The sequence below is a fragment of the Peromyscus eremicus genome, chromosome X (genome assembly GCF_949786415.1).
Source record: "Peromyscus eremicus chromosome X, PerEre_H2_v1, whole genome shotgun sequence".
Classification (NCBI taxonomy): Eukaryota; Metazoa; Chordata; class Mammalia; order Rodentia; family Cricetidae; genus Peromyscus; species Peromyscus eremicus.
In genome coordinates, this window is record NC_081439.1 from 89,125,144 (window position 1) to 89,148,976 (window position 23,833).

The following is a 23,833-nucleotide window of genomic DNA, read 5'->3' on the forward strand; positions in this document are numbered from 1 at the left end:
TGCATCTTCAGTTTTGAAAGTGAGGGTACACTAGCAATTTTATGTAATCCCCAAACTTGACTTTGGCATCTTAATTTTACATTATTTCAAAGGTAAAGAATTTTTAAACATCATATGTCTGCTGGCAACATTTACTAATGAAGTGTGATATTGCAAGGGTATGGGGAAAATTCCTGAGGTTTGGGAGGAGGTGGAGTGGTTATAAATGAGGACAAAACTGGAAAAGTGCTTAAAATGAGGACTACAGTTCCTGGAAAAAACTCTAGTTCTCCTGAGGTGCTCTGACACTTAGTGTGTTACCAGAGGGACCAGAAGGAGACCACCTTTAACCATTTTCACAACACCATCTTTTTTTTTTAAACAACTTGTTTTTGTTTTACTGTCTTTGTTTTATTAATAGCATTTAATAAGTGTTGAATGGTTAAAAATGAAATGGGGGGATTTTTTAATGGACAATGACTTGATATACTACTTCTGTAAATTAAAAATTTCTGTATGTAGTTATAGAGGTGTTAGAAATCCTTCAGAGGCCCCATGAATCCTGAGTCAAATCCAGAATCCTTATTAAGGCTGCCAAGGTCAGCATCTTCTGGTGCTGAATGTTTCCCCAGCCTCACCTCTTGCCAGGCTCCACATGATGTCACTACTATAGTCTTTCCAGTTCCCATTTCCCTCTCCTCCTCCTCTTTCTCTCTGTCCTCAGTGTTTGGTTCAAGTTTCTCTCTCTCTCTCTCTCTCTCTCTCTCTCTCTCTCTCTCTCTCTCTCTCTCTCTCTCAGTCTCTCTCAGTCTCTCTCTCTCTCAGTCTCTCTCTCTGTCTGTCTCTTCCTCTCTGTGTGTGTGTGTGAGAGAGAGAGAGAGGGGGGAGGGAGGGAGGGAGAGAGGGAGGGAGAAAGAGAGTGTGTCCATGTTTGTGTGGTTGTGTTCAGGTGAGTGAATGCATGTGGTGGATGTACACGTGTATGCATGCATATGGAGGCCGGAGGTTGGCACTGGGTGTGTTCCTCAATAAATCTCCACCTTATGTTTTGAGGTAGGGTTTACCACTGAACCTGGACCCCACCAGTTGGCTAAGATGGCTTGCCAGTGAGTTCCAGAGCTTTAGCTGTCTCTACCTCCCAGCACTGGCATTACAGGAACGCATCACTGCACCCAGCTTTGATGTGGATGCTGCACATTTGAACTCAGGTTCTCATGCTTGTGCAACAGGCACTTTACTAGCTGAACCATTTCCCTCTGGCCCTGGTTCACACTTCTTTATCCTACAGCATCTTTTCCCTCCCTAATTTGATGAACTCTCCTTTCTGTTACCGTCACCTTTCTTTCCAAAGCCTCCTCTAGGCCCCAAACTAGCTTAGGCAAACTACATCTGTGCTCCCTTTGGCCCTAGTATACTTGTTCACCGTACTTTACAAAATTTAACTTTTTATTTTGCATACCAGAAAAATTTCCATGGCCTAGTCCTGGATTGGTCACTTGGTAGGTACTGATTAAAGACTGACATTGATGTTTAGATGAATGTATCAAACCAGCCTAATTTTTTCTAGATAGGGTCTCATGCAGTCCAAGATGACCTCAAACTTGATGTGTAGCAAAGGCTGACCTTGAATTCCTGATCCTTCTGCTTCAATCTCCCAAATGATGGGATTACAGGCATGTACTACTGTATCTGGCCTTTTATATGACCTGAGCTACAGGGGATAGATGATCGCTATATACCCTGAAATTTACAGAGTTCATTTTGATACAGAGACATAAGATGTCCACAAATAGCAGTAATCTAAAGTACAAAAGGCTTGGTGCCATAAAGGAGATATAAATAAAGTACTGTGAGTTTAGAAGACAAAGAGAAAGTTAATGGGAAAGAATAGAAAGTAGCATTTGAGATAAGGAATTAAGGGCCACTAAGACAGGAGTGAGCAAAGATAAGAATCTCTCATGTACCATACCGTTTTTGACCAAAGAGAGTAGATACTATGAAGTTGTAATGAGCAGTAGGAAACGCTTGGAACTGTGTGAAGTAGCCCTGTTAGAGAAGCCCACTAAGCTGATGAGTTCGTATTTGTTTTTTTCTCAAGTGCAAATAGCCTTAAAAGTCTGGGGCAGTTTTTTTTAAAGCCTAGTGACATTAGCAGAGAGTCCCTTATGATTAATGTATGAATGAAATATCTTAGGATCTTTTAAGGAAACTGTTATAATTTCTGTAGCTAATAGTATAGAAAAACCCCATGACCTTTAGCTCTTTGACCTTTCCATATCATACTTTTTTCAGTGAAAACTTACATGAAGTAACAGATCACATGACCAATACATTCTAAGAAGTGAACATTGAAACTGACAAGGGAAAAAAACACTACCAAGACAGAAATGCCTTATATAAATGCAGAAACATATAAAACATTGTTTGCTTAGGAACTGTTTCCAAAACATTGCCTTTAGCTGTCTGGAAAATTCTAGATACAGATGAATTATACTGCTGGTAGTTGTTACTTTCCGGGTAGTTTTAGGTCATTCCAGTTAAATACAACTATGTTCTTCTAACCTCAGTCTGTCTACTTCCTCTATAAGCAGTGAGTATTGCATTCCGGTTGTTTTATGGCATCTGGTTTCTAGTTATGTAAAGCCAGGCCTTGAACACTCTAGGCCTCAATTATTACATTTTCATTGGCCTCTGTCTTCTGTACCTTGACTATAGTTTGCATCATAATAGCAATATAGAGCAGGAAGAATGATGGATGAAGACTAAGAGTGACTTGTGTTAAGTCCTGGTTATGCTGTTCACTAGCTGTATGGCCTTTGGCAGTTGTATCACCTCTCCCAAGACTTTGTTCTTTCATCTCTAAGATGGAAATAGTGGTCCTTGCCCTGTCTTTCTGAAGGATCTGTGACCAGGGATACATGCAAGTACTCTAAAAATGGTCAATGCCTTTACCAAGAGTTGGGCTTCACTGGCTAGCTTTACACTCTTTGATGCAATCCCATCTTTCCTCTCTTACAGTTCAATATTGCCTGGGTTCTACCCTCTCTCCAATGCAAATATACGTAGTGTTCTACTCATCTGGAGTATTTGCTTCTCTCATCTCTGCTAAATTCAAGCAAAAATTTAAACACCAATTCCAATTTCATCCTCCAGTACCCATTGATTTCCCTTTTGTTAAATTTTGACAACACCTAGTGATTGTCAACACTTGTGAATTGCCCTTTATCCTTATCTTCCTTTCATGTAAGGCTCATGTTAAATCATTTTATGATCCTTAGCTGGTTCACTTAACATTTAGTGAATATTTACAAACCGTTTTCTGTTTTCTCTGTATTCCTCATAGTACCAAGTTCATAACGCAATAAAGAACTATTAGTTTATTTACTTCAAAATTTACATGTAGACTTTAAAAGGGACATGTGAACTCATCTTTTTCCAGGGCTTGGAGCACTCCTACTGTCAGCTCGTTCTACCCTTTCCCCTTCCTACAGAACCACAGAAGAGTCCTTAGAATATAACTACTTACAGTAACTTCCTGAGATGATGGAAGTATCTCATGTCCATGCTGCCCTGCATAGTAGTTATCCGTTGTGCTTTTTGAGTGACTGAAATGTAGCTTAGTGCTATGAAGAACTGATTTTTAATTTGCTGCTGAAGCTCGAACTTGGAGCCTCACACCCACTACACATGCACTTTACCATTCACTGAGCTACTCTCCAAACCTCTTGAGTTTTTAATTGTTTTTAATTTAGAAGGCTTGTGTAGCTAGTAGCTTCTGTATTGGACAGTGGCTTTCTAACGTTTTCTAACCTTTCTAACCTTTATCATCACACTATGAAAAATACATTTTATATTGTAATCTAGTTTATATAAATGTAAGCAGGATCAGCTAATTCCCTCTGTGATATTCAGTTTCACTTTTTGTTCGTGGTGGTGGGGATGTGTGTTATATGCTTGTGTGTGTGCGTGTGCATGGAGAGGTAAGGAGGATGTTTGGTGTCTCTCTCTATTGCTGTCTGCCTTATTCTCTTGAGACAGGGTCTTTCGTTTAACTTGAACTTTATTCTTTTGGCTAGGCTGGCCGGCCAATGAGCTCCTGGGATCTGCCTATCTCTCCACACTGTCCCCCATCCCCACCAACCACCATAGCCCAACACTTAGATTACAGACAAGTAAGGCCATGCCTTGCTTTATTTTTGTTGTTATGAGTGCTAGAGACTCAAACTTTAATGCTTTTACCCACTAAGCTATCTCTCTAACTCTCAATTTTATTTATTTATTTTTAAGTGGAAAACAGGAAAAAGAGATTTATTCAATATGGCCACGCTGGGAAGAAGGAAAAAGACATTCAACACACACACACACAAATCTGTCTTTGGGTCCTAAAGTGAGATCAAAGTTTAAATTGAGGGCCAAGGATATGCACATCTAAGCAGTCCTTGTCAAGGTGTGGCCATGCCCACCAAAAGTACTGACTATAACACACTATGTCAATTTCATAACCCTTGATAAATTATGGCCTGAGGTTTTAAAAAATACATCATACATTTTAAAGTAGAATCTGAGGCCCAAAGAAGTACAGTCAGTCCTCCAAGGTCACAGGTTAAGTTAAATGGCAGAGTGAGGCTAGAACTTACATTTTCGAGTTCCTAGTCTAGAACCATTAACAACAGCTCTTCTTTCTCTTTACCATGCTAGGTATGGAAAATCACAGCGAATCAGAGATAAGAATCAGAAAGCCAGTTAGCATGCTATTTGACTGGATAGTGTCAGTTTCATGGTTTCTGCATGAGTCATGAGCTCAGTAATGGAGGGTCACTGCTGCCTTGGTTTGGTTTGTCATCTACTGTCCAATGTCACTGCTGTAACAGCATGGAGGTAGAGTACTTTAAACCCACTCCATGTGGCAGCGACTGAGTGGGTGGATTAAGAGCGAGAAGGCATTGAGAATCAAGGTCCTTCTCACCTCTGCTGTAGAAGAGGGACCTCAAGTCTTACATTATATGGCCACTCAATATTTTTTCTGCATCTGTGTATCCAGTGCGTTGCTCTCTTATCAGCAAACACAGATGGTGGTATGTTCAGAGCAACAATCGTCATTGCCCAGTTTCAAATTTTCTAAGTTCTTGATTGTCAGAAGAGTCAGGCACAGGGAAGGAAAAGAATGAAGAGGGGACAGGACCTGTCCAGAGGTCAACAGAGACTGGGGGAGACCAGAGCAATAAATAAACCCAGGCAGACGGAAATGAAGGCACATTCTCCAATGTGCCAGACTTTTGGTGTTCTGGATTTTTCTTCTGACTTCTGGCCTTTTAAATTAACGTGCCACCTACTGTGCTTCTTCTTTTCAAAATTCCTTCGGAGGTTGGCTGCTCCTTATCTTTTTAAATCTGGCACCCTCACCTGCGAGTCTAAACTGTTCTGGTTTCTCCAAGCTTATTACCCACCCACCCACTCCTATGTTTTCCCATCAACATGGCATCACTCACGCTTGAAAACTCCTAGTTACTTTTTAGTCTCTCAATTTTACCTACCCCACCCTACACTGAGAAGCTTGCCAAGTCCATCCAGTGTTTCCTCAACCAGGAAGTTCCTCCCTTCCCCATTACAGCTTCTATCTTATTGCCATTGTTGTGAGTGTACTGTATGAGAAACAGATGGACATGTTTATGTCTTTCAACAAAATTAATTTATTGAACAACAACAAATTCATAAGTTATACTGGTGGCCTTCTGGCTACAATTTGCCAAGTAGCCCTGGTTTTATTACAATCTTAATTACTAATATTAAAATCGCAGATCACACATTGCACAACAATGTAATTCTGTTTTTATGTATGAAGGTTATAGAATAGCTATAGAAAGGTTGGAGTTCAAGGAGTTCAAAAAGGCCTCATTGGATACAGGTAGAGATCCAGTGCAGATGCACAGAGCATCCCTTCAGTGGTAAGGTAAGGTACCCAGTTGGAGAGCTGCTAAGGCTGAGTTGTAGGGCTGCAGGGTTGAGCTGCAGGGGTTGCAGGCTGAACTGAGTTGAACCGTAGAGGCAAGGTCTAGTACCGGGTCCAGATGGACTAACAGACTTATGGACAACAATTTGAGTAGCTGTAGGGACCAAGCTGAGCCGAAGCCCTGGGGACAGTCACGAGTGCCTGCTAATCCCTTGACAAGCATACCGGGTAATCAGATGGTCTGTGTCACTAGGGGTTGTTGTCATAGCAATTCTAGGTGTCCTTCAGGGTCTTGGTGAAGATGTTGGACCTGTTCCTTCTGGTGAGTTGGGTAAGTTCTTGGGCCTGGTTTTCAGAAATGCTTTTAATATGCCCATGTGTTCATATAGCCTCAGCTTACCAGTTTGTAAGTGCTACATTTGTAATTTCTTAAATTTCACACCCTAGTTGAGCTTGCATCCTTTCTTTTTCTCACCTTCTACCCTCCTCTCCTTGATATGTCTATATTCTGCTATTATCCTATTCCAGAACCATCTTTCCTTGTAGATTAAAAACCTTTGAAGGACTAATACTGTTTCTCACTGATTGTTTTTTCTTCATGCCTCTCACATAGTAGGTATCCTGTAAAGTTTATGGAATGAACTAGGGATAGCGATTCAGGTGTGTGTATGTGTTTGCTCCTGTGAGTGTTTTGATTGTGAAGATGTGACCTACCAGTATGTTAAATATGCATGTACTGCTGAGGAGGCTGCTTTGGAACCAGCAGTCCTTGCTTGCAGTTAGAAAGGGAAGCCTTCAAGGAGTTAACCTCTGTCACAAACTCCTCCTGGCCCTGAGATTCCATGGCCTTTAACTCCACCTTAGAGAGCTTGTGGCACTTCTTTCTTTAGAACAAGGTTCACAGTATCTTGGAGCCTTGTTTTGTAAGTGTCTTTGTTAAACTATAGCAAAAAAAAAATCTTGTTTTTCAAGGCAACCTTCTTTTTTCATTTACTTGCAGTTTTCTAAAACAACCCTGAGAAAATATAGTCATTCCCTGGGAAAAGTATGACATCAGCAAAAATGGCAGAGCAAGGGCCTCTGAAAATTCTCTCCTTAATGACAAAACAAACAAACAAACAAACAAAAAAACCCAAAACCAAAAACCAGGCAGCACATGTCCGAGTCAATATTTCAGAATTCTGGAAATGAAAAGGCTTGTACCAATTTAGGGGCCATATAGCTAAGAAGACCAGCAACATGTTGGGAAGAAGAGTTTTGCAGTAGTTCTTCTTGTCTGGCCCCATCTTTGGCCTTGTACTTTGTAGCTAGAATATCCTTGAAAATCAACAGCTTTCAGTCACAGAAACTCCAGCTGCCCAGCAGCCACTACGGCCCCTCTATAGTTTCAGTTCTGAAGAACTATTCCCATGTCCTCTGTCCACTTGTTCTTTGGAAGGCCCCACTTAAAGGCTTATTTACTTGACCTCAACTCTGGGTTGCAGAAAGCCTTTTACCCAGGGTGTTGTTTTTTAAACCATTAGACACAATTACCTTCTCAGTTGCTTGAAGCAGTAGATAACCTTTCTAGCTAACTAACCAGAAAGCTTCCAAGGAAAAACAGAGGGCTAAGATACCCCGGGAATTTCTAAAAGCTTGAGATAGTCCTGAGAATCTAAAAAACACATGTATACACAGGGCTGTTGTGTGCATATTCAGGACATATTTGTATAAGTCATAAATTCTCATTCTTGAGCCTTACACAAGCAGAAAATGGAAGGCAGGGAGATCGCCTGGCTGGGTCGGTGTCGAAGACATGCCCTAACATATGTATAAATCCCCTTGGTCAAGGATGAAAGGCATTTTGGTTACAGGAGTTAAAGGAAATCCTGGTTTAATCATTAAGCTAATCCAATAGAGACGTCTGTACAATAATTATTCTAACAAGGTAGAGTTTATTTTTCCTTAGGCCTAGTAGCAGTTAATTTTGGTCAACCAAAGCATGTTTGGATCCCCACCTTTAAACAGCCTGAGAGAACAAGGCTTTATGAGCTTGGTATCTTGTTTGTTAAACATGAAGGGCTAGCCAAACAGAGTTTGTGGAGTGAGGAGAGTTAAAGGCTTTGCTGGTAGTCCAAAGTAATTGTGTCAGAAATGAGATTTTTTTTTTTGTTACTACTTCAAACACTTCCCAGGTGGCTTTGCCTTCTGTCTGAGTTCTCCTGGTGATGGACCTAGTCTTCCTTTCCCAGGTGCACTTCCAGCTAGACTCTGGGCCACTCCTGCCATTTCTGTCAAACTCATCTTCTGTTTGTTCCATATGTGCAGCCTTGACTCAGGACTTACCGAGGACAGACACGCTGCATTCTGGGAGTCTGTCTTCTAAGCGGAGAAAGGATACAAATAGAAGCTCTAATGACCTTCTTGCAGGCCTAGCACAGCTTGAGAATGGGTGAAGAGCCAGAGTCAAATTCTTTGGCTACCATTTCATTCAGAGCCATCCTAAATGAAGCAGGGCAGTTGTCGCAGACTTTAAAGGGCTGTACCAAATTGACCAGATAGCTGGCCAATGACTCACTGTGGCAGAGTTGGCAATAGAGATATCCCTTCCTTCAGTCCATACTAAAAACAGATCCGAGGTTTCTGTGCATACATGCTGTACATTGGTAGTGTCACCTGTCCTCACTCTATCCAGTATGCCTGGGAGGCTGTCATTTTCCCATGCTCCTTTCAAGCTACTTCAAAAATTATCTTTTCTTACTCTGGAAGAGTACTGGGTGTTCATTTCTACCTGGTTTCTCTTGTCTGTAATGGATCTCGGGTGGGATGGAGAGGTACACCATGTGATTTACCCTGCCTCTGTCACCCACCACCCCCTGGGAAGGGCTTGACCTGAAAGATCATTTTTAGCCTGGTATTTCCTGTGTGTGGGCCAGGGCCTGAGGCCAGAGGCAGAGAGGTTAAGAGGGCACAGGTTCTCTGGCAGAATGCTCTCTGGGGAATGAGATAGCCGTCCCATGGCTAACTTCTTTAAGTGTGAAACACTATTACAGAGACTGTAATCTTAGTAAGGAAAACAAACGGATGGAGAAAGGCTACTGACATTCCTGAAAGATGAGAATTCTGTAATATGTTTCAAGAAAATACTCCTACTTAACTGTGTTTCCAAAAGTGCTTGCACGGGTTGTGACTTCAACCTCCAGCAAAGTCTTTTGAGCAGAGACACCTGCCTTCATACTTGGCAAGGTCTCCGCTATACCTAGGAGCATTTATTTCTATGAAGACAGCATGATTCTGATTTAGAAAACAAATCTGGCAAACAATCTGGCCTTTCATGTGACTTAAACATGTCCCACAGTGCCACTCCCACAGGAAAATACACCCATGGGACACTTAGAGACTGCTTTGGAAGGGTCCTTGTAGCTACTCGGAGCTGAACAAAAGGTTCCCTATTCTCTCTTAGCTTCCTTTTGGAGAGGGGCTAGGGAGCTTTCAAAAGTTAAGAGATGGGATGTAATGGATGCCTTTGCTTTTAACTCACAGCAAATATTTCTCATGCAAATAGAAACAAATTGTGAAATACAGCTATCAATTTTTTTTGGTTACATTAAAACAGATTTTGATATGCTGGCTTAAAACATATTTACTACCTATAATATTATTTTGCTTCAGAAGAAAATTACTTAGAAACAATTTGGAGGCAGGACCCCTACACCTACCCATGTCAGTCTTGAATCTTTTAGCATACCTCTTCCTCCCTCCCACAGATGTGAATGTCCACTTGAACACCTCTCAGATCACAGAGTTGTAAGCTCTAAGAGTAACTCATGGAATTTAGCTTGATTTCACTTGGTTGCTTTATCTTGAGAGAAAGCTATAGATGATTATATTAGGAAAACTGGCTTTTGCTACTGACATTCAGCACTCAGCACCTCTGAAAGCCTATGTGTCTGGAGGGGGTGGGTTCTCAACATATACCAGTTCCTTAGCAAACACCAACTGCGTGTCTGATGATTTAATTTAATTTTATGGTGTCCATCTGCCTAGCATTAGGGTCCAATTCTATAGGTAAGATTTCAGCCTGACAAGATTGCCCACACTTGAGATACCAGTTGTGACCTCTTCTTTTGATTAACTGACTATAAAGTGTGGTTCCTATTACTACTATCCCAAATTCCTCCCCACTTGTGGCTTAATCATTTGCAAGGATTGCTCACAGGGCTCAGGGAAGTACTTACTGACGTTTACCCATTTATTATAAAAAAAAAAAACAACATTGCAAAGGATGCAGATAAATAGCCAAACAGAAGATATGTACGGGAAGTGGGAGAGGCAAGAAGCTTTCTATTTCCTCTGCAGGCACCAGTATGTATTTAACATATCCAGAACTCCCCAAACCTCAGCACTCAAGAATTTTTTATGGAAGCTTCATCATGTAGGCATGAGCTATTTTTGACTCAATCTCTGTCCTCTCTCCCCTTCCTGCAGGGTGGGGGTGGAATGCAGCTTCCACGCTTTTAATCCCTGCTGAGTCTTGCGGGTGACTAGACCCATCTGAGTGCTCACCAAGAATGGCCTTATTAGAACTGAAGGTGCTCTTCAGTTCTACGTTTTATACAGATGCAAACAAACAAGGAAAGGCGGGTTACAAATCAGAAAATTTAAGTAAAGTGGTTCAAAGTCCTTATAATTCTGTCCAAAAATCGGAGTTGTATGCTATTCTGACGGTATTAATGGACTTTTCAGAACCTCTCAACATAGTTACTGACTCCCAGTATGCTGAAAGAGTGGTCTTACGTATTGAGACTGCAGAATTTATCCCTGATGAGTCAGAATTAACTTTGTTACTTATTCAGTTACAAGAAATAATCAGGAATAGGAATCATCCCTTATATATAACCTATGAAATTCCAAGGGTTTAGGAGCTCCATGTCTGGAACTAGGATTTAAGACCAAATACTAGAACAAAAAAAGGAGATGTGTCTGACATCCTAGTGCTCAGGAAATTACAGGGATTTTCAGAGCTGTGTGCCAGAAAATGGGGACAGCGAGCAAATATATATTTCTTATTATATCACAACATCACAATAGCCATTTGTGAATCTCAAGAACAAGTTCTATTTATAGTCAGCCTCAAGAGCCTTCTTTGTAGGAGCCATATGTGAGTAAGATGGAAAATAAAAGCACTGTAAAAATATCGAGTCTTCTAGCTACAGTGTTATCATCCTGACAATAGTACATTCTCCAGGCTTGTCACAGCCCCCTCCAAGGTCTTGGCTGCTAGAAATCTCACCATAGAAAGCTCGTAGTATTCCCTGTGAACAGACAGGAGCCATTACTGTCTTACCTTGGTCTGCTTTTGTGGGGAGAAGCTAGGTAAGTGGATATTTATGAAGGAGGCCCATGAAGGAAAGAATTTTAAAGTAATTCTGGGCATGTGGCTTTTCAGATATCATTTTAAATGAAACCATGAGAAATAGGTCATAAATAGGCTGAGAAAGTAGCTCAGTCAAGTGCTTGCTGTGTGCCCACTTATTTAAATATTCCTTTAGAGTCAAGCTGATGACCTTTTACTTTCAGGACAATGGTAGAAATCAGCGAATCATAGAAATAAGCCCTGTCTATGAAATTACATTTATGCTCCTTCATTTTCCTTTAGTTATGTCCAAGTATGAAAACCAGATTACTATTTTCACTGACTACCTAGAAGAATTCCCGGATACAGATGAGCTGGTATGGATCTTGGGGAAGCAGCATCTTCTTAAAACAGGTAAGCTGGGCAGCACTGATCAGAGAGGCCCCAGCTGAGGTGGGTGCCTGGGGTTAAGGGTTTCTCATTTTCTTTCTTGGGTTGACAAAACATTGTCTTGATAAGGGCTAACACTACTCTGAGGCAGATTACCTTGCTTGTTGTTGCACAGCCTTCCAAGGCCTTGAGAGGCCTTAGCCAAGCATTTACATGATATGGGATTTTATTTGCACAATTTGCAAAAGCAATGCATTTTTATTATTTTCTGTAAAGAAGCCCTGCTCCCATTCCAGAAGACTTGAGATTCAAAAAAAAACATGCCTTTATTCATAGTATTACTAACCAGTATCTAGTCATTGGGCTATATATTTCTTATTCTTATCATATCTTCATGCTTCTAGACAAAACACCCAGGGACTTCCACATAAGCCACGGCTTTCAGAAACAATATCAGACACAAGAAATCTTCTCTTTCAGATCTTCTTGTAATGACTGCACCGTCCCAGTTGATTCTGGTTTTGTATATAACTTCTAGTTATTTGCAGTAGATGGAAAGGAGGCTTGAGTTTTCCCACTTACCACAGCATTCTGAAAGAGTGGAAAAGACCCAGTGCTCTGAAATCGATAAGGACATCTGTATAAAGCCTGAGCTGGAAAAGAGGCAGCTCTGAGAGGTATTACTTCCCAAGGAAGTAATATGCCCTTAGCATAGACTAAGAGATAGGAGGAAGCTGATCAAAGAGTAGGAGAAAAAGTTAGGCCTTGGTCTTCCTGCCCCAGTGTTTTATTGGAGAATTGTGAACAGTGGAGAGATCATGAAGCTAACCATTAGGGAGACTTTAACTCTAACCCAGTGGTTCTCAACCTGTGGGTCACAACCCCTTTGGAGGACAAATGATCTTTTCACAGGGGTCCCATATCAGATATCCTGCATATCAGATATTTGTATTATTATTCATAACTAGCAAAGTTACAGTTATGAAGTAGCAATGAAATAATTTTATGGCTGGGGGTCACCACAAAATGAGGAACTGAATTAAAGTGTTGCAGCATTAGGAAGGTTGAGAATCCCTGCCCCCATCAGGGAGACTTTGTTTAACTCTAACTTGGGAAAGGGACTTTCTCTTTCTGAATCTTTCCTTCCTTTTCCAGGACTTAAAGTGAAGGCTTGAGGAGGATCTTTTCTAGTTCTACTTTCCAAACAACAGGAAAATCTAGGGTACCACATATTCATTCATTCTCTATCTCTCTATCTCTCTATCTCTCTATCTCTATCTATCTATCTATCTATCTATCTATCTATCTATCTATCTATCTATCTATCTATCTATCTATCTATCTCAGAAAGGGTTTTACCCTATAGTTCAAGCTTACCTGGAACTCTAGAACTCACTATGTAGACTAAGCTGACCTCAAATTCACAGCAATCCTCCTGCTTCAGCCTCTCAAGTGCTGGGATTACAGGCCTTTGACACTATGCCTGCCTGGGAAATGCCTTTCAAACTGAATTTTTTGTTGGTCAAATTCCTCCCTAGCATAAAGCCAAGCTGGAAGGACGTATAGCACCTGAAGAGGCAAGCATGACCTGTGTGAATGTTTAAAGGGTCAGGCATATAATAATAGCAACATTTGGCATAAACTTGCTGCATACTAGATTATCAACTAAGTGCTTTATAAGTGTATGTGTGTGTGTGTGTGTATGTATATATTTTGACTTTATTCGAAATATCTTGTTGGATACATCTCCTCAATGAAATAGGTATTGCTACTTCTCATTTTACAGATGAAAAAACAGACACTCAGAAAATTTGAGTAATAAATTTATATATATAGTAGGTAGCAGACTCAAATTAAGTCCCACCCCTGCTACAAGGTTTCAGTCTGTAGTCCAGGCTGGCCTTGATTTTGCAATTCTCTTGCCTTAGGCTCTGAGTACGAGGATTATAAGAATGTGCCATCATACTCTTGGGTTGGGTCTGTAGCTCAGTTGGTAGAATACCTAACATGCACCAAGTATTGGATTCAATCCCCCAACACCCCATATACTGGGACTGGTGGCCATGCCTGTTAGCTCAGCACTAGAAAGATAGAGATAGAAGAATCAGAAATTTAACATCATCCTCAGCAATTCTGAAGCCATTTTAGAGTACATTAGATCCTATTGAAAGTGGTGCTTTAAAAGACAAGAAAAGAGAACCCTTATTTTTTTCAATTTTATTTAGTTTATGTGTATGGGTATTTTGTCTATATTCAGGTCTGTGCACCAGGAGGCCAGAAGATGGCATTAGATGCCCTTGAATGGAGCTACAGATGGTTGTTAGCCACTATGTGGGTGCTGGAAATTGAACCCAGGTCCCCTGGAAGAGCAGACAGTGCTCATAACCACTGAGCCATTTTTCAAGGCCCCAAAACTCTTACTTTTAAACATTATCCATCTCCCAAAATGGGGGCTAGGCACTGGGGACAACAAAATGAAAGAAAATACATACAACTCTAATTTTTTTTTATTTACTCAAAGAGATGGAATTAGAAACTATGGGTAAAATTTGAATTTCCATTTTGATTTTGAAAACACAATGACTGTAATGCTATACTGAATACACATATACATATTGATATTAAGAGGGAGAGAGATGACTAGAGAAGACAGAACCATATCCAAGTATGGGAGGAAATGAAGAAGCCATAATTGTAGTGATTGAAGGAAATTTGCATCATAGAATGCAAGGAATATGCTTTGAAAAGGTATGCAAGATATTTGTGTTATTATACATTCACTTACATGAAAATAGGACCCTAGGTACTGTGGATAAAGTTCTTATACAGTTTGCAGGAGCATTTCCTTTTTAGTTAAATGTATGTATTTGTACCCCTGTTTCTGCACATGAACCTCCTCCAAACATATGAACTCCTGGTTTTAGATAATACATGATGGGCACTGATACTATCGTCATTCAGGCTGGAGGTGACTGCCTTAGTGGATTATCTAAGATACTTGCTTTTCCTATTTCTTGTCATTTGGGCATGACCTCAGTGGTAATACCTGTTGGGATCTTGAAAATCATTGAGAAGGAGTCAGGAAGCATCTACTATGAAGATGCTATATAATATAATATATCATTAGATGAGCCTGCAGAGTAGCACTGGTGAAAATGAAGGTAAAGAGAAATATTGAAATTATTAGACTCAAATGAGATTAGGTTGCCTGTGACTTTCCCTAGTTCTATAACATTCGTTTGGCTGTCTGAAAATAAGCTTGCTGCTGGCATAGAAGTCAAATGTAGGCATTTTTTTAGATGGGATATGGTGATTTAATTTTAATTTCACATTTAATTACAGAAAAATCTAAGCTGTTGTCTGATATAAGTGCTCGTCTATGGTTTACATACAGAAGGAAATTTTCACCGATTGGTAGGTATATCATTTGTTGTGCTGTGCTCTCTTCCTTGTAGATAGCTTGCCTGAGGTTATCAATGACATCACAGAAACCTCAGAGTTAACAGCTCACTGTGGCAAAGAATTTGATTTAGGGGAGCAGGTAAGTTTACCATTTTATCCCAAACTGTCATTGTGGAAGTAGCCCATCACATGTGGTTCCATGGCGTTGTAGTGTTAAACCGTTAGTCATTTTGACCCACCTTCAAGTGTTCATGCAACAGATGGTATTAAAAAAAAATTCAATCAGCTTGAATTGGGTAATATCTAGCTATTAAATTACCTTTCACTGCTGTATGGTACTATTTGACTGTTAAAGAGGCTTGGGCCTTGAAGGAAAGAAAAGAATTCCTTCTATTATTTTCTCATAAAATGAGAGCATTTTGACATTCAGAGATAAATTAAGAGAGATTTCCTTAGAATTTATCCTAGTCTGTCCCTAGCTGCCATTTAGGGGAAAAGAAAAGAACAATTCCATAAGTGAGTTTGCTCCATCTGAGAGGATTTGTAAAATGTGAGCAGTGTAGTCACCCCCTAGTGTCATGGAAAGATGGGGAAAGAGTCTAAAAGTGGTAGAAGTTACTCTCCTAAAAAGAACCTTGTCTGATCAAGGTTGGACCTAGTAATTGGAGTGAAATTAACCTTTCTGTAATGGGCCCAAACTGAAGTCCACACAAACATTTTCTTTGTTTTACAAGCAGTAGTAACACAAAAGAATAATCTTTAGTGTCCTGGGGTCCTAAACGGTTAATGTTCACTGGGGGAAGAGACCTTTACAAAGCTGGGCAACTTTTTAGTCAACTCTGACAGTGTTTGTAAAGAGCTGGTTTGTCTTTATGTGGGCCTCACTCTACCTTTTCTGCACTGATCTAACCTTAATCCCAGCATTAGCAAGAGCCTAAGGGTTCTCCTTCCAGGTCCAAAATCCATCCGCTCCCCTTAGTGTTGACATAGCAATGCTGCTTCAGTCCCTACAACAAAGGGGTTGGGATGAGGGAGGATAACTTGGCCCACTTGTTTGTCAAGAGTGATCACTTTTTTGAAACTAGTGTTCTGAGATCATACTTCTGAGTCGGAAAACAAAATCAACGTATCTGATTATGTTGGTCCTTTCGAATAGGACCCTAGTAGAACTCATCCTGGCCACATGTGTGACTTTAACTTTACATCAAATCTTCTTAAAATGGGACCCATGGTCTCATTTATTAACTGGCTTTGTATATTTTAAAGACATAATGCATTTCTAACTTATCAATAGCATTTTATATAAGACCATATTCACAATACCAGGTATCCTATGTGGGGTCTAGAACTGTTAAATATTTTCTCATTTAATTCTTATAATGCCCACTAATAGTAGGCAGAGTATGTTCTATTATCCTCAACATATAGATGAGGCTTAGCTTGTATAACTATGTATCACTCTTCTGCCTAATCTAGAGTTCTTTCATCTATTTGTTGTTGTTTCAAACTTCACTAAGTACATTTAGAATAGTCAAGAGCCTTTCATATGTCTTTGATCATTTTGATGTCTATCCTTGGTGGTAGTATTTGTGCTTTAGTCAAGGTAATCTCCTTGTTGCTAGTTATCCATGATAGTCACTTACCAAAATAGCATGCATGCTCTGAAGTCTTCAAGCAAGAACCCCAAGGGGCATGTTTAGTTCATTTGTTTGCTTTGTCTTCGACTGTAGAATCTGTTTCTATTGATTCTGCATTGCCTTTACAAGTTTCACTCCTATATTCAAACCCTGTATGAGCTCTAAGTGTAGTTATTGTCTCTCTTTTCAGAGTTCATGTACATGTATATGTGTTTGTAGTTTCAAATATGCTGATGATTGAGAAAAGATTAATTTAAGGAGCACATTTTCATGCCCATCCATTTTGCCAACAGGGGGAACAGGCCCTTCATCTGATGCCGGCTGGGGATGTATGCTGCGCTGTGGACAGATGATGCTGGCTCAGGCCCTTATCTGTAGACACTTGGGAAGGGGTGAGTTCCATTTGTTCTACAAATGGTTTCAGTGACATCTGCCATATCACTTGTTGCTGTGGTTTAAGAACATTCAGTAACAAAACTGCAGATCCCAAATTGCTTTCTAACAGCTCAAGTGGTGGTCTAAAAAGTCAACCAAGCCCATCATGAGAAGGAAAGAGCTGATACTTCCTTATGACTCACCAAGGGAGAGTTATTTTCCGGGGACAGAACTAACCTGGGGCAGATGTGTCATTTAGAATTTCCATTTTTACTACTGTTGGAATGGGTCGTTAAAAATATCAGATAATGTCAGATAAAAAAGCCGTGGCTCTAAACTGGGCCTGGTGGTTATCCTGTGCTCAGGAGGCAGAGGTGGGCAGAGCTCTGTGACTTTGAGGCCAGCCTGGTCTATTAGAGAATGACATGACAGCCAAAACTTCCTAGAGAGACCCTGTCTCAAAACACAAACCAAACCAAACACAAAGCCGTGGCCATGGTGGCTTACACCTACAATCCCATCCCTCAGAAGGCTGAGGTAAGAGAACTGCTGTGAGTTTGAGGCTAGCCTTGCCTGCATACTAAGTTTCCACCCAGCCTTGACTAAGGAGCAAGACCCTGTTTCAATAAATAAAACAAAAGAAATACACAAAACAAAATGAAAAGCTAACAAAGAAAACAGGAAGAAGGGTGTGGTGATCAGTCCGTTTCTTAACTATTTTAAAATACCCATCTAGCTCAGGATATAAGTGACCTAAAGGAAGTGCTCAATGAGGAAGCTAGTACTATTTTGGGTTTTGTTCACTGAGTATGTCCATTTGATAATGAAGAAATCCTTAAATTAGCTTCTGCAGAGGGCGGCTTCATTATTTAAGACCCTTCTAGTAATTCTTGTTCTTATTTTCTCTGGGACATATGCATGCTTCTTCATGGACCTCTGTAGAATGATCTTGGATAGACACCAGTGAGATAATTTGTCCAGGGCCAAGCAGTGTAGATGTGAGATTATAATGCTTATACTCTGATTCTGTGCCCAGCAAGTACTCTATACGTACTTCTTAATCTAGACTTATTATTGTTTTAAGGGGTAAATCCACATTTTATTAGCATATATCAATTGTACAAAGTAGTAGGTGTAGATGTAACCAACCGTCTTATTAAATAAGAAACACAGAGCCGATTCAGAGAAGAAAGCCAAGAGGTCAGAACTAAGAGCCTTACCCTTCCTGCTTCAGCCAAGAGAGCTCTCCGAAAGGGACCTACTTCCTGTGTGTATGTCTTTATATAGTCTTTCGGTTCTGCCTTCTCATTGGTTGTAAACCCAAACACATGACTGCCTCGTCACTGTCTGTCTGTATAGACTTCCAGGTCTTCTATGGTTGGTATTGAGATTAAAGGTGTGTGTCTCCAATGCTGGCTGTATCCTTTAACACACAGAGATCTACCTAGCTCTGTCTATCAAGTGCTGGGATTAAAGGCGTGCGCCACCACCGCCACATTCTTGCTATGGCTCTAATAGCTCTGACCTCCAGGCAACTTTATTTATTAACATACAATTAAAATCACATTTCAGTACAAATAAAATACCACCATAAGTAGGTTTTATTGTGACATTTCCATACATTGTTTATATTTTGACCATAGTCACTTTCTCTATTACCATTCCTTTTTTAAAGATTTTATTTTTAGTTTTTAATATTATATTTCTATGTATGTTTGTGTGTACGTGCATATGTGCACATCAATGTAGTGCCTGCAGAAGCTGGAAGTGAGCATTGAATCCCCTGAAGCTAGAGTCACAGATGGTTGTGAGCTACCTGACATGTGTTCTGGGTCCTAAACTTGGGTCCTTTGCAAAAGCAGTATAGTGCTGTTAACCACTGAGCCATCTCTCCAGACCCTCTGTTACCATTCCTTATCCCTCCTCTCCATCTCCTTTGTCCTCTTTCACCCTCCCCCCTTAATCCCTGTTTCATTTTCATGCCTTAATTTTTTCTCTCTAGATTCCACATATGAGAGAAAGCATGCAATACTTGTCATTGTGAGATTGGATTGCTTTTATTTCCTGGTTACATCCTTACTAGTTATTTTTATTACTTATTTATTCTGTGTGTGTGCATGTGAGTGTGTACACTCTGTACCACAGTGTGCTTGATCTCCACAGTGTGGAGATCAGTTCTCTCTTTCAACCATGAGGGTCCTGGAGACCTGTAGCACCAATTGTTAGAAGGTCTTATTAATAAAAATAAACCCGGGGCCAGGTATTGGGGTGAATCCTGGAAGATCAGAGAAGCAAAATAAGCCACAGCCTCACCTCGTCAATTCCTCAGCTGATCCTGTTTCCTCAGAATGGAAACCTCTGAATCCTCATCCAAATGTGTCTCAGCTGAACTGCTGCTCAAAAGCCTAAAAGCTTAACCAGGCCAAAAGCTTCTAGTTTCTGGTCTTCACGCCTTATATACCTTTCTGCTTTCTGCCATCACTTCTTGGGATTAAAGGTGTGAGTCACCATGCCTGGCTGTTTCCAGTGTGGCTTTGAACTCACAGAGATCCAGACGGCTCTCTGCCTCCAAAAGGAATGCTAGGATTAAAGGTGTGAATGCCACCATTTTCTGGCCTCTATGTCTAGTGGCTGTTCTGTTTAAAATAAATTTATTAGGGTGCACGATATATTTTGGGGGACATAATATCACCACAGAGACCAAATTCAGGTCACTGGACTTGGCAACACATTGTTACCCGCTGAGTTATCTTACTATCCTTTTAATTCATTATTTAAAAACTTGAAGGTGATTTTTCTGAAAGTGAATTCTTGAAGTAGGGGCACACTGGAAAATCCCCAGAGGCAGCAGTCACAGTTGTTTCAGCATAAAGGCAAATAGCAGGAAGGATTTGGATAGATCTTGTAGTTAAAATAAATTAGAAGAGGTCGTTTTGCAAAAGTCTTTTTATTCTTTCTTACTCAATCACTTTAAAATTAAGATGAGGTATTCATGTGGCAGTCATCAGAAAGTATTTGGTGGTCCTTAGCAGCCAGTTAATCAAGATTTCCCCAGAACCAGATAGTTCAATAACTACTAAAATAAGTTGGCTGTGGTTTGCCCTATCGGATATGATAGAGCTGAAACTTAAGACTTAGTTTCAGAGAAACTAGGAGCAAAAGGGAACTGAGGGAACCAGAGATGATGGCTTGTAGTCTCAGTTACATTTCCAAAGTTGTTAATTCAGACTCTTTTGAGACCCTCCAGAGAGAAATTTAGGTCTTGGATGCAAGCTTACTCTCCCCACCCCCTGCCCAAATCTGTCCCTTTAGACAGAGTTCCTAGAGCTGAGAGGTGATTCTGTAGCCTTTTGCAGTTCTCTTCAGTAGGTTCTATGTGGGCCCTGTCACATTTGGGGGCTCTGTTTGTTTAAGGCATAGATGAGATCCTTAAAACCATGGTGATATGTATTTTGATCTTAAGGAAACTATGAACACCTATCAGATTTTGTTTTGTTTTGTTTTTCTTAAGCTTGTTGTGAATTTTTCTTAAGATGCTGTTGAAAGTTAGGGGCAGTGGCTTATATATATAATCCTAGCACTTAGGAGGCTATGGCAGGAAGATCACTACAAATTTGAGGCCAGCCTGGTCTACATAGTGAGTTCCAGACCATCCAGGGCCATATGATGAAACCTGCATCCAAAACAAAAAAAAAAAGTGTTATAAAAATGGGGCCAGGGTCATAGTTGAGTGGAAGAGGGCTTGTTGTGTACAAGGCCCTGGCTTCTATACCCAGTATTAGAAAAAGATTGGTGCAAAAAAAATTGTTAGCATGTATTTTTTTGAGATATGTTGTTATTATGTAGCCCTCATGTTCTAGAACTGATCCTGTGACCCAAGTTGGCATCAAATTCATTCATTATCCTCCTATCTCTGTCCCCTATCCCAGAGTATTTATATTGCAGGCATATGTCACCATGAGTGGCTATTTGCATGTATGCAGGTGTGTGTGTGTGTGTGTGTGTGTGTGTGTGTGTGTGTGTGTGTGTGCACATATGGAGACCTGAGGTTAACATATCTTCCCTAAGTCCCTTTCCACCTTGTTTTGTGAGACAGAGTCTCTCACTGAACCTAGAGCTTGCTGATTTGGCTAGACTAGCTGGCCACCCAGCCCCCAGGGTGGCCTGTCTCCCCAGGGTCTCTGTCTTCTCAATACTGGATTATAGGTGCATACTACTACTACTGCACTGAGCTTTTTACGTGGGTGCTGGGTTTCCAAACTCTGGTCCTCATGTTGGCAAGCACTTTACCAATCGAATCATCTCCCTCCTGTTTTTTGTTTGGTTGGCTGGTTGGTTTTTGTTTGTTTGTTTTGTTGAAAGAAAGGTCTTGTTGTATATAGCATGGGCTAATCTTGAACTCACAATATAGTCTAGGCTGGCCATGAGATTGAAATTTTCCTGCCCCAACCTCCTGAATGCTGATATTACAGTATTTTTTTTCTTTCCCTTCTCAGTATACAATTTTCAAAAACACATCCTTAGCAGTGAATTGTGTAGAGTATTTTCACATGAACTCTTCTATGTCAGAATTGCACTTCCCCTCATGAGACCCTTTGGCCATGCTGCCAGAATGTAAGGACAAAAGCCATTGCTGTTTGTGTAGAGATGAGACACTATGGCGTCTAGGTTATATCCTCGAAGTGTGGCTGCCAGGAAATACCTTTGTGACGCTGTTGTTGTTGTTGTGATTGTTGGCCAGCTCCTGCCCTTGGGGCAAGTCAATTCTCTGGTGAACTTCATCCTCAGCTTTTAGCTTTGCCATACATGCTAGATGAGTGATCTACATTTCCCAGCCCTGGCTTTTACTTTCTACCCACTAGACCCTTAGAAGTCAGTTTCACAGCATCTACTATCTAAAGGAAAGATGCTTAGCAATGTGCCAGCTTCACCATTCCCACCTTCTGGATGTAGCTCTCTTGTTCTAATTTTGTTGCCTGTTAATAAACAGCTATGGCTGATTTTAACCCTTTTTTATTCCCCTCCCCGCAAAAGATTGGAACTGGGAGAAACAAAAAGAACAACCCAAAGAATACCAAAGGATTCTGCAGTGTTTCCTAGATCGAAAGGACTGTTGCTATTCAATCCATCAGATGGGTAAGATCATCAAATTTGTACTTTTCAGAGTAATGCCTATGAGCTTTTTCCTTTCCTGCCTTATATGTGACTTTACTAAATTGTCGGTCTGCTTTTTTCATGTCAAAAAAAAAAAAAAATCAGGAGTCTGTGGCTCACAAAAGGTATTTTGCTAATTTGTTAATTTTTCCATATAAAACAGCACAAATGGGTGTAGGAGAAGGGAAATCAATTGGTGAATGGTTTGGACCAAATACAGTCGCACAGGTGTTAAAGTAAGTAAAAGTCTGGTATCTGCTTGTTCTACTTGCTCTTATGCTTCCTCCCCCCGCTCCCTGCAGCCAACTAAACCTCCCAACAGCTTAAGTGTGTGCTTGCAATCCCATCTTCCCGCTAAGCCGTCAGCCATCTCTACCATTTTGTTCAGCTACTTCTTTGATGTGGATAAGCGTAGACCTCTGTCTTGGTGTATCAGAGCTGTAGTCACTGGTATTAATAGATGTGGCTGTACTCCAGGACTCATTCTGTTTCTCACCCTACAGATGGCTGTTCATGTGCCAGGGAACCATCGGCCTGAGGGTCTTTTGAAGTTAATAGGTTCATACTAAGTGGCAGGGGCTTAACTGGCTTAGGCAAGAAATAGACTCCCATCCTGTATAGGAATAAAGAGCTCATTAATGGGTCAGAAAGATGACTCAGTGGGTAAAGGTGCTTGCTGCCAATCCTGATGATCCGAGTTTGATCCATGGGAACCCCGTGGTGGAAGGAGAGAACCAACCATACAAGTTGTCCTCTGACCTCCACACACGTACCATAGCATGTACCTCCCCCTAAATAAAATATGTTTTCTTAAAACATCACTAATTCTTTTAGCATTTACTGGGTGCCTTTACTGTGTTAAGTACTGGGTACACAGAGATAAGACACAGTCCTTGCCTCAAGGAGCTCACTACCTATTGGAGGATACAAATTCCAAGGGAGTCTTGGGATTTGTTTGTCATCTGTTAGCAGGTTTAAGGTGATACTTTCATAATAGTCACTTTATATTCCACAAGTTGTCTTCTGCTACAAGAGATGAGGTAGAGGGCTCATGGTGTAAATGGGATGAGTGCCATCAGTACCTACATCTGTAGGGCATCTCTTGTAGTTCTCTCTTTCCTGACAATCTGCCAGTGGAGGAAAACTTCATGCAGGCAGACTGTATTTGTCTTGTTCATTCTGTAACAGTAGCCCATAAAACTGCCTACTACATATAAGCACCCAGTAAGTGCTCAATAAATAAATGAAATTGGCAGCCAGAACCTGGGGCTAGATGTAGGGATCAGAAAATGGAGATCATTCGGCCTCCTTTGGCATAGTATATTTCAATTCCTCACTATTATGGCTCCATATAAAGTAGAGAAGGGGCTTTGTTTCAACGGTTAACCAGTCTTCAGTGAATAGCATGCTTGGAGCTGTGCATATGAGGTGAGTAGTCTGGATTTCCTGGGGACCCAGGAAAACTTGTATCTTGGCTTTATTCCCTGCTACCAGTGCAACTTCACTGAGTCCACTTTCTTGCCTTAATCAGAGTACCTTCTGGGCGCCATTGCCTCTGCTGAGTGAGGAACTGGCAGTATTCTGGAAGTGCAGTAGGGACACATCCAGAGA

The 23,833-nt window shown here is 40.7% G+C and overlaps 1 protein-coding gene across 1 annotated transcript in view; it reads left to right on the forward strand.

The window, feature by feature from the left end:
• The first annotated feature begins 11,177 nt into the window (after positions 1-11,177).
• The window catches only part of Atg4a (autophagy related 4A cysteine peptidase), a 25,829-nt gene continuing 13,173 nt past the window's right edge, over positions 11,178-23,833 (forward strand). The window contains exons 1-6 of the mRNA XM_059250067.1: positions 11,178-11,284; positions 11,568-11,678; positions 14,997-15,068; positions 16,987-17,085; positions 22,103-22,204; positions 22,386-22,458. Of these exons, the coding sequence (XP_059106050.1) occupies positions 11,570-11,678; positions 14,997-15,068; positions 16,987-17,085; positions 22,103-22,204; positions 22,386-22,458 (455 nt within the window). The 5' untranslated portion in view covers positions 11,178-11,284; positions 11,568-11,569. The remainder of the gene's footprint in view (positions 11,285-11,567; positions 11,679-14,996; positions 15,069-16,986; positions 17,086-22,102; positions 22,205-22,385; positions 22,459-23,833) is intronic.